The following is a 13892-nucleotide window of genomic DNA, read 5'->3' as shown; positions in this document are numbered from 1 at the left end:
CTGGGAAGGTGAGCATCATGGAATGCCGGTTCAGTAGAACATTGTGTTCTTACATTGAGAGAGTACTTGAGTAGAGGTCCAATGTTCATCTGCTACCTTAATACTAAACTTATAAATGTATGTACCTATATCTATTTCCCCATCATCATATATAAATATATTTACATATGTACATGCTTATATTTAGACTTCTATACATGTCCTTTGTCTTCTACCCCTTTCCTCTATTTCCTTTTACTTTCCTCTTGTCCCACTATGTTCAGCTTTCATTTGGCTTTCAGTAATTCCTCCCGGTTACATTGCCCTTGATCAAGCCCTAGCAGGCCTCCTACATCCTCCTTGCCATGGATTTTGGATTACTTGTTGTTCCCTTGTCTCCCTGGGTTTGTTAGCACCAACTTCCTTTCCCCCACCTCCCCTCTCCCATGTCCCCCATGGCACCATTGGTCCCATTGTTTTCTTCTCCAGATTGTTTATCCCTCCTATCTTATCTAGATAGACATGCAGAGATAATAATATGCACAAAAACAAGACAGCAAAACAACAACAAAAATGAGAGAGAAAAAAAGAGAAAAGCCTATAAAGAGTTCTAGGTCTGTTTGTTGACTTTCAAGAGTGTTTTACAGTTGAGTCTGATGGGGTGCAAGCCCCGGCCCCAAAGTCTATTTTTGGTATTCCCTGGGGACTTCGTTGCTCTGCTCCCCTTGTTGTTCTGTTGCACGTGTTTCACCTCAAGTGTGGTAGGGTCAAATTGGTTGCAATTCCTTGCAATGGTGTCTCCATTGTTGCCCCCTGTAGCCCTATGGGTCAGTGAGGGATGTAGTGCCTCGTAGTGGAGTCGCCCTATGGTCCTCTCTGTGCATTGGCTCCTCTGAGTGGGAGTATCGTCCTCGGGGCTTGGTGGGCCAGGATGTGCTCCACTCTCTCTTCCTCTACTTTCATTTGCTCCTGTGTTCTCTCATCAGATATGTCTCTGTCCCTGAGCTATAGCTTCAGTGCTGTCCCCTGAAGTGAATTCTTCTAGGGGGAGTGGGGGCTGTGGGGCCGGCCCCTCAGACCTCTCTATTGGTGCCCTGCTTCATGCTGGTATGTTGCATTCACATCTTGGAGCACCAGTTAAGTTTAGTAACTCTTTCCCTGTGGAGATATAAATAACACACTCCCCTTGGGTGGGTTAGTGCCCGGTTTACCCGCTACCCATGTCTTTTTGCCCCTGTACTTTTTAGCTGGTTCTTTACGAGAGTAGGAAGCTTCATCATTCTCCCTGGGAGTAGGCTGGTGGTTTTGAACTGCCAACCTTGCAGTTAGCAGCCCAGCTCCTAAGCACTATGACACCAGGGCTTTTTTTACAATCAGATACACTCTTCTCTAAAGGCTTCAGCTGAATGAATGGTCAAGCACATAGCTTCCCAGGAACTGGAATAGTTTAAGAAATCCATTGATTGTATGTGAGTGTTCACGGCAGCATTATTTGTAATCTACAAAAAAAGTGGAAACAACCCAAATGCTCATTAACCAATGAATATATAGATATAGATATATAAAGAGAGAGTATTCAGTCATAAAAAAGAATGAATGAAGTACTTACCAAAAGAAACACTTTGGATGTTGTCAAGGGAGGGAAGATGAAGCAATAGGCTAGAGGGTTGGCCGGTATTCACTTAGGTCAAAGGGAAGATAGTAATCCACAGGAAGGATCAGAGAAATCAAAAGGAGGGAGGGTGGAGGGAGCGTGACCTAATGGGTTTGACATGTTGAACATAAAATGTTGAACATAAAGTGGGCGGTATGAAATGTAGACACCCACCTAGTTCACAGTTTTACAAAAGGGAATGATAGGTTCTGCTTCATGCCACCACAAGGATGACCCAGGAAGTGCCCAGCAGAGGCTGGGGGCTTGGGAGGGGGTGGGGGGAGAGAAGGAGTGTCATTGGCTCTTAAATATAGGGGATGTTTTGGGAATGATGACCATGTGTTAAAATTTGATAGTGGTTGTCATTGCATAACTGAACATACTAATACCAACTAAATAGTAAGTATTAAAAGCGTGAACTATGTTTTCACCAACCTGTCCTAGAAATGAATGTAGATGAGTCGTGTCCTATGCTGGCCATCTGAAGCACGTGTCCCCGGTATGCATCTTGACTCATTTGAGGAGTAGCTGGTTAACAGCCTGTTCCCAGGCTCTCCTTGTCTTGGTGGACCCCTGTGAGCATTTCTCTTTCTTGCTGTTTCAGTGAAGTCCACTGGGCTCCAAACTTCAGATGCCAACTCAAGTTCAACAGTAGCTCCAGGTAAGTTTCAGTAACAGTCTAAGGGGCTCTGCATCCATGTGACAGCCTGCGATGGAGAATGTGGTAACTGAAAGGAGTAATTATGTAAAGCAGAAAACACCTTTAATGACTTAAAAACCACTAATAAAATAATAATAATTATAGTCTGTGATGATGTTTTTTTTTTAGCAGAAGTACTGAGTCCCTAAAGCCTAAGATACATAGATTCCCTGATTGAGAAGGAGAGATCATGAACTTTGGCTTGCGTGTTTCTTATTTATGATTTTTTGGTGAGAAGTAGTAATTCTCGGGCTAGAATGACGGTGACTTTCTCCTAGGAAGGCCAGCCAAGCAGCACATGCCACAGGGCATAGGTGATTGTTTTTCTAACTTTCAGTGGGGCAGCAAGTCACCTCATTTAAGCAAACAGTTTCAGCAACTGGTTGGGAAAATCTAGAAAGGACTCGTGATGGAAACCAGAAGGGGAATGTGGGCCCCACTAGACAAAATCAGTGCCAGCTTCCAGTTTGTGGACCAGATTACAAGGGTGGGGGTTGTTGTGTACCTGTGCCAGTCGATGGTGGGATCATTTGAAGCCATAGTTTACTTTTAAACAATTAAGGTGCTGGCAGTGTTTCACTAGGTGCTTTTAAAAGTATACTGTGTTTTCTGATGGGTCTGCCTCATATAACAAATACAGTCAGCTGTGAAAGCTACCTTCTCTTTTTTTTCCCTGACTTACCTACAGGTGCTTCTGGAAGGTAATGCCTACTTCAATCCACTTTGCTTTTAGCCTTCTGGGTAGACTTAAGTCCTTGATCGGTCTGGTTAGTCAACTGGGACTTTTTTGTCTTATAAATAAAGAAGGCTGACAGTGGTGATTCTCTTTAGCTGATGGAGTGAGTTGTTTTTTGTACCTTACTTTCTTCTAAGATCATCTCAGCTGGATCCATTCCCTTGAGTATCTGACCATAGTATGTAATGTAGTCATTCTCCACGTATTAGGTTTTACTATTTGCAAGTGTAGAGTTTTGTTTTGTTTCGTTTTCTCCTCTCTTCCTTTGGATAGTAGCAGAGATAAAACATATATAAATTTACTCTAGTTAGTACTGAATATGCTAGGAAAGCATCTTTGCCAATCACTTGCTGTATATAGTTTTGTCAGGTATAAAGTATGTCTGCATTGTCTCCCTGTGTTTGAGGGTTGGTGTTTATACAACATTGCTGGATGCTTCCCTTCTGGCCTTTAACTTTTCCCATTTGGTGATTGTTACCCTTTGTATGGCATCTCACACTGCCCGTGTTCCCTTTGCCCGGTGTGTATGTACCCAAGAAAGGCCTCTGTGGAGTTGCTGAGGCTGACTCCAGGATCCTGACAGATCTATCCATTCTAAACTGGCTGTGTCCGATTGTAGTCCTGGTCCTGATTAGATCAGGCCTGAAGCAACCGTCAGTTCTGCCCCACTCCTAGAGTCTTCGGGAACGGAAAGGCCAGTTTTAAAGGCTGGCCAGATCTGGCGGGGCCACCACCCTTGGATGGGGATGAAAGCCATGTGTGTGCATCTCCATAGGCCAGGAGCTGGAGGAGGCTTCACTGGAGTCCACAGACTGGTCCCGCAGTCATGGCAGCTCCCCCACTGGGGATGAGGGAGTGTGTGTGGGGTGGAGGCTAGTAATTAGAACTGTATTGCATAGTAAAAAGTAACCTATTTAGCCCTGACAAGGAGAAACTTTCTTTTGTTCCATCACAAGGCTTGCTGAAGTTCTTTACCACAAAAGATGTCACGATTGCTCACTGCCATAGGTTGGACTCTCTGGCAAAAAGATTTACCTGTGGGAGGCTAATTGGAAAGTGCTCTTAGACAACACTGTGAGGGAACAGTCTTAAGGGAGGGGTGGGAGAGTGTTGAGTCCAGATGCAGCTAGTGAAGACCTCGCAGTTCTTCTGGGAACTTTTGGACTGGGCGGGGCATTCTGGCATTGCCCTCTATTGATGATAGGGGCAGGGCCCTTACTCTCGTGTATCCATCGCATGCATTCTGTGTGGGCTGTGCCAGGATGGGAGGGCTACCTCTTCCTTCACCCAAAGGCTACTGTGGAGAGAGCTCCCTCTGTGAGCTGCCCTGGAAGGGGAAAAATGGGAGCTGTGACAACCACCCCTCCTTTCTGACTTTGCTACTCCAATGTAACTCTAAGTATTGATTCTGAGGCAGCAGATAGGAGGAAGCATAGATTCTTAGGAAACGATATGATGGAACTAGATCACTATTCATTGCCAGTTATGTTTTTCCTGCTTAAAAAAAAAAGACCCTCCAACTTTTCACTGCAGGAGAACATAAACTTTGCTGTTATTAGGATAACAAGACCATACACTGACCTGATAACACACGTCCCCTGCTCTTGAGTGACCAGGCAAAATACTCATGTCTTGTAATGAGTATGCTAACTGGTTACTTGGCCATATAGGCCCAAAGCCTATGGGGACCTGCTAGGTTCATTTAGATAGAAATAAATATCTTTATTTTGGTCTATAAGGTGTCATATGTAATTCTGATTTTAATTAGAGCTAGGCGGAGAGCCCCAAAAAGTTAGAAACATTTTCATTCCTGTTATTTTGCTCTCAAAGTAAATGTCCGGCATTTCGAGATGTTGAAGCTTAACACAACACTCTTATTCAATCACTATTGCATTGTCCAATATCTGAAGTGTAGTCTACAGTAAAGTTCTGGTGGCTATTGATGGGAAAAAAGAAGGCTTTCCCGTCTGACTGCATGGGAACCCAACAATGTCAAGGAAATGGGCTGGGGACTCTTGGAGGGAAAGAAACTAGACCCTCTTAAAGGGGGTGTGGGTAGGGGTGTTTGATCTTTGTGAGCCAGCCATACTCCATACGTGCATACTATCACAAGGAGGAACCTTTGTATGTGGCTGGCAAGAAGAGCAGTCTAATCAAGAAAGAGTTCAGTGCAGTCTTTAGAGAACTCTTCACCCTTAGTGGTGAATTAAACCAGCCACTGATACTGGTGGCATTTCTCCAGCTGTGTCCTGTGCCAGCCCTGCCTGTCTACGCCCTCTCACCCAACTGTGGGCCGCATGACGTATGGGCTACTCTCAGATGCCCAGCCTAGCATGGTCCATAGCGAAATGAATCAGAAGTAGCCTGCACTCAATGAATGGACCATCTGAAAGGGATACCATCCAAAGACACATTGCATTGGGTAAGTCTGCTGCACAAGACCTCTTTAGAGTGTTGGGAAAAAAGGATGTTACTTTGAGGTCAAAAGTGTCTGCCCCGAGCCATGGTATTTTCAGTCTCTTCACATGCAGGTGAAAGTTGGACATTGAATGGAAGAATTGAAGGGTTTGACTTGTGCTGGAGTAGAATACGGAAAGTACCAGAGGCTGTTTAAAGGACAAACTAATTTGTTTGGGAAGCAGTCCAGCCAGAGTGCTCCTTAGAGGCAAGGATGGGGAGACTGCATCTTACAGACTTTGAACATGTTGCCAGGAGAGACCAGTCCCTGTAGAAGGACATCATGTTTGGTAAAGTAGAGAGGCAGCGAAAAAGAGGACAGCCCTCGGCACGAGGGAGGGACACGGCGGTTGCAACAATAGGTTCAAGCGTAGGGACAAGTGGGAGAATAGCACAGGACTGGACAGTGTTTTGTTCTCGTGTGCGTGGAGCCACTATGGGTCTCAACTGATCGAGAGCCCCTAACAACAAAAACAGCAACAAGGGACACCAAACACTCCTTAAATGTGGCACCAAGTGGGAACCAGGTGGTCTACTGGACCTAATGTTCCAATGTGCCTTCAGGCAAAGAAGAGATTATCTTCAATTCTAGGCAATGTGAGAAGGCTTCACAGAGGAGCTGACATTTAGCCATGTGAGTCCAATAGACTTGGAATAGGGGTGGCCTTCCAGGTAATGCAACACAAAAACAGGGCTCAGGAAGCACTAGATTAGAATTCATGATGCAGATTACTTGGCTGGACCTAAAGTCTGCAGGAGGAATTTGAGGGGATGCTGTTGGTGGGGTTCATGGCAGCTATTGAGTACCAGCACACAGCTGCAGAATGGTCGTGAGGCTGGGCCGTGGGAAGCCCAGGCTTACTAGAATGTGTTGATGGCAAGGAGAGCTGTCTGTAACCTTCGGTGAGACGCACGCAGGAATCAAAGTCGTGGTAAGGAAAGTGGAGGAGAGGGAGTGAGTGTCATAGCTGTTCTGTGGAATTGGCAGTTGGTGAGCTCAGAGACTGGCTGGGCGGCAGTGCCCTTCTTGAAGCCAGGGAGGAGGGAGGAGGAGGGAATTCAGCAATGCTGTGAGTTTTGTCCCTTCCAGGGAAAGTTCTTGGACTGTGCAAGCTGAAAGTGGGAATTCACAGTCCTTTCAGGTGGCTTTAAGATGAAGAGACCATTGACAACCCCGTGTCGTCCCTGGGTGGTTGAAGGGACTAAATGAGGCAGGGCATTCTTCAGAGCCAGATTCATTTAGTAAGTACTGCTGGTGCTCGCTTTCAGTAGGGGTGATAAAATCTAGTAAGAAGTCAGCCAGTGCAGGAAAAGCGCCACCAAATACTGACTCGGGAGCTTGCTTTCTGGATGTCAGGGTTAGAAATTGAAATATAAATGTTTCTGAAAGCCTCCATCTTTGGGAATGCCTAGGGGAGATTGGTGTCTCCCAAATGTCCCAGTTCTTGCGCAGGACTGGGATGTGTGGAGACTGGACCTGTGGCTTCTTTAGCTGAAGCTGGCTGGGCCCGCTGCTTCCCCACCTGGGACATGAGCCTACTTCTTGTGGGGCTGTGGAGCCCCGTGCTTCCTCAGCCTTTACAGAGTAGAGTTTTGGCACTCTACCCCGACTCAGGCAGCTAGCCAGAGGAGCATAGCTGTGATGCACTGAGGAAGGAAAGTACACATAATGATTTCATGAAGGTGTGAGAGAAAAACAACTTCCTCATAATCTCTTTGTGATTTTCATAATGTGCAGTAAAAGTCCTATCAAGAGTTTTTTTTATCGCAAATGAATTCTCCTTAAGTCTATGTTTTTTGTAACAGTTCAAACTAGCAAAACAACCCATTTGTGTAATTAAACATCTTAACGCTAAGGAACTGATTTGAACGCATCGTGTGTGTGTGTGTGTGTGTGTGTGTGTGTGCGTGTGTGTGTGTGTCTCGGTCATGGAATGTGAATGGACTACAAGAGACATTTAAACCGGTGTGAGAATATGCTTAAAATCAGGAGCCTTGGTGGCACAGTGGTTAAGTGCTCAGTTGCTAACAGAAAGGTTGATGGTTCACACCCACCAGCCCCTCTATGGAAAACAATGTGGCAGTCAGCTTCCATAAAGACTAAATACTCTGGAAACCCTGTGGGGCAGTTCAACTCTGCCCTAAAAAATTGCTATAGATTAGAATCAACTCAATGGCAACGAGTTTTATACCTAAAACCCTAAAAGCCACGGCCAGTGTCCTTGGGTTCACTCCCACCACGGCGACCCCATGTATTACGGAGTCAAGCTATTACTACTCCATCGAATGTCTTCAGTTGTAGTCTTTCGGGAAGCAGAAGGCCAGGTCTTTTCTTCAGCAGTGCGGCTGTATGGTGTTTTTGAACCCCCAACCTTGAGTTACTAGTTGAGTGCAAACCAGTTATACCACCAAGGGGCATGTACCTAAAATAGAAAATCAAGTGCCAGAAATACCCTCTAATAAACTCACACCAGACCTTCAAGTAGACAGGAATTAAACCTGAGATTCTACATGAAAACCACCTTGTCCTATGCCTGGCAGCAGGGTGGCACTCTGAGCGTTGGCTGGCGTTGCCCTTACCCATTGCCCACTCTGTGGCCTGACAGTGGGGCAGAATGACTTCTGACTTGTGGGTAGAAGTGAAGAACCACAGTGGAAGGAGCCTGTGCTGACTCTAAGGAAGCACACCCCACACCAATCTGACTTCCTTGATCCTGGTCCTTAAACCTGTCACGCTAAGCAGACTTCTCTCCTGAGAAGGAAATTTCCCACTACTGATAGGATGGAGTTTGGCTTTATCCAGGCTGCCCGGGAAGAGTTCCCCAGAGGCCTTATTCCCCTCAGCCTTGTGCTGGTGCTGGGCTTGGGAAAAGCGTTTCTTCCACCTGAGCCCTTTCTGCCCAGCTGTGCCAGTGCCTGGGGCCCTAGGGGCATTAGTGGTTACACTTGGGGCTGCTAAGTACAAGTTCGGCAGTTCAAAACTACCAGGCGCTCTGCGGGTGAAAAATGAGGCTTTCTGCTTCTGTAAAGAATTGCAGTCTTGGAAACCCACAGGGGAGGGTCTACCTTCCTCTCTGGTGTCAATCCGAGCTGGCACCAATTTGATGGCAGTACATTTGCGTTTTCGGCTTGGGTGGTGGCATGTACTTCTCCAGCCCACACCCTTTCCCTGAGGAACCCCCAAGGGCAGAACTCCGCCCCCCCCCCAGAGTTTTTCCTTGGCTGTCTTTCAGTGTATCCCCAGGGCTTTCCTCCTCCTCCTCATGGAATGACTGGGTGGCTTCAAGTTGCCCATCTTTAAGTTTGGAGCCAAGCGCTTAACTGCTGTGCTACCAGGTCTCCTTCAGGGACAGAGATAGATACTGGAAAACAGTGTTAATCAAATAAATGTGTAAGACTAGGTCTAAGTGACCTACCCTTGAGCCCTTGACCATCCTAGTCCTACCACCTGAAGGTCCTGCATGAGCATGCTGGGGGAGGAGGGGCAAAGGCAGGAGGGCGAAGAATGGAGAAAATGGAGTATGAAAGGCTTTGTTTATTTGTTTAGTCCTCTGGGATTGAAATAGTCTCACTAATGTTCTATTTACTCACCAAACTATTTCATAAGGAAAATCCTTTTTTCCAGGAGAAGTGATAAAAAAGAGTCAAAGCCACATTTTCTTAGCACCATCAATGGATCACATCAGGCACTAGGCTGCTGGGCAAGAATCCTTGACCAGTTATTGAGAAAGATAATTTCTGAAGTGAAGTTTGGGGAGAGACGATGCCAGGGGCAAGTGTAACCACCTTTAGCTGACCACCACCATGTTCTTTGCTCCAGTAAAGCCTTGTTATTCAACTATGACTAAAGTACCATGGAATTATATGTTTCACGGTTATTTAAAAGGAAACTAATTTTTCTTTACTATTGTCCCTTTTCTACTATTCTTATTTCTCCTCATCAATAGAACAGGCATTCTCGTTGCACATACTGGAACCAATAGAAGAACTTTCAGAGGAGGAAAAAGGTAACAAAGGGCCTGCGCAGGGCCTATGTGTAGACATTCTGCTGATATGCCGAGACCCATGCCTTGAAAATGCAAGCCATTCTTTTTTAAAAAATACATGTTCTACCCAAATTAGGTCAACGGATCAGGTTTGGATTATATTTTCACGGAGTATTCTGCTGTCTTACTCATTTCATATTCGGTTCCATTATTCCCTGCTCTGGTATTTTCTTATGCAAGCAGGTGACTCAGAAGTTTCCCTGTGCCAAAGAACTGGAAAATAAGCATTAGGTCTTCACCTCAAGGCAGACAGTTTTTGATTGGTTGATAAATCCATACGAGTGCTTTGGGAACCAGTCAACTGGTATGAGAACACTTTGTCTGACTGTCATGAATTTTCATATTTTGAGGTGGACGGGTCCAGTGCCCACTTAATTATTCCTAAGAGCAAAGGATGCATAATATCTAAACCCTGAATAAGAAATATAAATGTGCAAAATAACATCTGCATAGCTTGAGCAGGTCTTAGGAAATAACTAATCCTTTTATTTGGTAATCTTGACAACTGCCCTCTATGTTTTTCTAAAAAAAAATAGTTTTTCTAATGCCAGAGTTATAGATATGGAAAACAACTATATTTAAAGCAATGCATCATCATCTTTTCCTTACTGATACCTAATGTGCTACTGTCTATCACTTCCTTAAGCGAAAGCTAACTTTAAATGTTAAGTTGGGGTCAGGTTTTGCTATTTTTTTCAGGTAGAGAAATGAAATGATATATTAAAATATGTGAGCCTCGTGTTTGTTATATTTCCTTTTGTTTTTTCTAGGGTTAAAAATATTTTCACAAGACTACAAATTGAAAATTGATTAAATCAGGCATATATTCATAATATCTGTATGACATTTATTTTCAAGTCTTGGTTTTGTTCTATTCAACCTTTTTGAGATTTTCAAACAGGGTTTATTCAGTTTCTTTTCTTGTGTGGTTGCAGTTTGTCTTGATTTTTTTGTATTTTTGTCAAACTATTTAGGTAGTTTAGGATTCTATATCTTCCTATTCAAGTAACTGTTCAAAGTTGCCAGAGATTTTGAATAGTAATTTAATTGTTTTATTTTTTTCTGCTCTTATGTGTTTGTAATCACTGTTCCGACATTTAAAATCCCATATCTTTCAGAAACAAGAGTGAGTATAGATAACCGTAAAGCATAATAAAGCCATAGAGAGATCTTGAGAGCAATTTTATGTTAGTTATAGAAGCAAACTGCCAAAAGATGTTGTCAGGCTCTTGTGTAAGACTCCCTTCATTCCAATGTCAAAGAAGGAAGGATGAGCAAGGTGGGTCATTAGCAAATAATTTCAGCAGTCATGAAGATGCCCAGGCCTCAAGCAGGAGGTCTGAAGGCCAAATCCATCCACTGTTGGCAAGCATGGTAAACTCTGCTGCCAATATTGAAAGATCAGAATATTTCACAGGAAATTGTGGATTTCTGACTGCTCTGGAAAGAAAGGGGTTAATCTGGCAACGTGCAGCAAGTTGGAGTACCAGGCACTCCTTTAGCAAATGTGAGCTCCTTCCGCTAAAACCCCTGCTCCCCTCCATTCTGCCGTCTTCGGCCCAGTGTAACTCCCTGGCATGGTTTGTGATCCTTACAGGTAGCGAGCATCAGTATTTAAAAGCACTGTCCTTGAATGATTTTCCACCATCTCAGTTGGCTTGTGAGAGACAAGACGAACCACTCTTAACCCTCTCTCAATTTGGAATGAAAGCATCCTTTCACTTTCAAGTTATGTACAACCTCTCTCCTCTACACGTATGCTTTATTAATGTCCAGAACCCAAAACCTTTTATTACTTGAACCGTCTGCAGTGTGCCAGGAGATTCATTAAAAGGCTCACGTCATTTAAAAAGTGGGACCTCATGTTTTAAGAGGACATACTCCAAACAGCGAGTCGGCGAGGGCTCCCTTTGTCCACCATGTCCAACATGGTCTCTACGCCGTTCACTCTGCATCATTTTTGCCTGTACTTCAAGTGTGGCCAAATGCCATTTGGGGCTCTGACTATATTTGGGGGCCTGGATTGAGAAAGAAAATCTTTGCCACACTCCATGTGTTCAGATATAACTCTGGCGGGAGATGAAGACATGATTGCAAGAGTGAGCAAACATCAGGCTCTTTATACACCATTGCAGAAACCAGGGCCTGCAGCCATCTTGTGCCTCTGTGGTGTCAGCACGGGGCAGATGCATCACCATCAGTAAATCCCTCGGCTTGTGCTAACATTGTGAAGCAGGGTTTTTCAAAAACACTGGTTCTTACCAAGAAGCATCTCGTGGCTCTTCCTGAACATTGGCTTTTTAATAGATTTGCATGTTAGTCCCGGTAGACTAGAGAAACAAATTCAGGGAGACACGTGTGTAAGAGAGAACTTTAAGTCTAAGAGCAATTGTATATTAATAAAACATCCCAGCCCAGGTCAAGTCCGTAAGTCCAGTATTAGCCCATGTGTCAGATACTAGTCCATAAATTCCTCTTTAGATGCACGCAGCCATGCAATGATGCCATATCCAGAAAGATCACAGGTCAGTGGCTGGAAAGTCTAGTAGATCCAGTGGCAGAGGAAGCACCTCAGCACTAGCGTGGGTCTCCATGTGACTCCTCCCGCTCCAGGGCTCTGGCTCCATCAGTGTGTCTCAATGTGACTTGTCAACCAGAATGTGTAGCAGAAAGTGTGGGTCCCGCTTCCAGGGAGGAAGACAGGAGTTCCCAGAATCCTCAGGAGAAGGCCATGCCCACACAGAGGCCTCTTTGCCTGTGACCTGACTGACAGGCTAGACACCACCCCTTCCCTCAAGTTGACAGTAGATGATGTAACTCTCACAGTCACTTGATGTTGCTGTTTTCTAAATGAACCACTCTCATTGAGTCAGTTCTCAATCATAGTGACCTTGTAGTTCAGAGTTGAACCGTCCCAGGACATCTTAACAAAAGCAGAAAGCGTCATCTCTCTCCCCCAGAGAACTGGTGGTTTCCAACTGCTGTCTTTGCAGTTAATAGCCTGATGCCTAATCCTGCGTGCCACCAGGGCTCCTTTGCTATTTCATGGCTATTAGAATCCCAGGGGCCAGGGCAGCTTTTAGAAGCCATTGTATATTTTGAAAACCAGAAACACCGTCAGATTGAGAACTTGCTTCACGTTGTTGGGTTTAGGTGGTGACAGATCTAAACTAAGTTTTCTGCTTCCCCATCATTGAAAGCAAAGAAAGAATGCTGGATTGGTCAGGTGGCCTTGTGGGAAGTCTCTTTCCTCAATCTAACTTTATGTGGAAAAGGAGGTTGCTAGATAGTTTCTTCCAACGCAGAAATTCTTCCTTTAACCTTTTATTTTTCTGTCACTTGCTTTGCACTACAACCATCTGCTCACCGTCAATGCTGTGGTGTACGGCTGATCTACCTGGTCACACGTGTAGACGCCTTATGCGTTAGCATGGTTTTCTGCTTGGGAGTGCTCATAAAATTTGCATCGCAGGAAATGCTGACCTCCAGAAAGTCTTGTCTGGTTTGTCTTGGTGAACAGGATGTGCTTTAACTCAAATCTTCAGATATGTTTGATTTTGAATTGATCAAACCTATGTTTATAGAAAAGCCTTATTTATATGTTTTAGTTTGCAGTCTTTTTTACAGAATATATATGCATTTTAATGCTGAATTTGAGTGGATTATGTAAATTCTACCTCACCAAAATGGTTAAAACCAACAAAAGAGCCTATTAAGTACCTATTAAGACACTTAACCTTATAAAAGTTCTGGAAAAATCAACAAGTACACAGAATCTGCAGGTTTTGTAAATGAGATACATACACATACATGAAATCATCTGAGAACAATTCATCATTAACTGTTGTTACTGTTAGTTGTCATTGAATGGATTCAGCCCCAGCTACCCCACAATCTGTCACTTTAGTTGCCAGTCCCATTCTGGTAGGAAGACTTCTCTCCCACTTCTCGTCCATGACCTTCCAAGGAAAGCCCCAAAGAATCGAGTCAATTTGAGGACATAGGGAGACCCCTTAATCTGCCTTACTCTGATAAGTTTAGTTATCAAGTTGTACTTGACATCAGGAGGGAGAGTTCAAAGACAGACCTGGACAAATAAACAAATGAATCTAACAAGTGCTCTCTCACTAAAGGTTTTCTAACTCTTCCGAGTGGTGGTAGCTAAACCACTGTTGGCATCACTTAGACCAGTGGTTTTCAACCTTCCTAATGCCGTGACCCTTTAATACAGTTCCTCATGTTCTGGTGACCCCCCCCCCCCGCAACCATGAAATTTATTTTTGGTGCTATTTTATAGCTGTAATTTTGCTATTGTTATTA

The 13892-nt window shown here is 44.3% G+C and overlaps 1 protein-coding gene across 4 annotated transcripts in view; it reads left to right on the top strand.

Annotated features, from left to right (window-relative positions):
• The window catches only part of DZIP1 (DAZ interacting zinc finger protein 1), an 84590-nt gene that overhangs the window by 48889 nt on the left and 21809 nt on the right, over window positions 1-13892 (top strand). For 3 of the 4 annotated variants that reach the window (XM_075563541.1, XM_075563539.1, XM_075563537.1), the window contains 2 exons: window positions 2238-2294; window positions 9474-9533. In XM_075563541.1, coding sequence (XP_075419656.1) covers window positions 2238-2294; window positions 9474-9533 — 117 coding nt within the window. The remainder of the gene's footprint in view (window positions 1-2237; window positions 2295-9473; window positions 9534-13892) is intronic. The other variant, XM_075563540.1, reaches the window with a different exon arrangement.

The sequence above is a fragment of the Tenrec ecaudatus genome, chromosome 11 (genome assembly GCF_050624435.1).
Source record: "Tenrec ecaudatus isolate mTenEca1 chromosome 11, mTenEca1.hap1, whole genome shotgun sequence".
Classification (NCBI taxonomy): Eukaryota; Metazoa; Chordata; class Mammalia; order Afrosoricida; family Tenrecidae; genus Tenrec; species Tenrec ecaudatus.
Note: the sequence above shows the minus strand (reverse complement) of the source record. Positions and strands in the feature narration are given on the sequence as shown.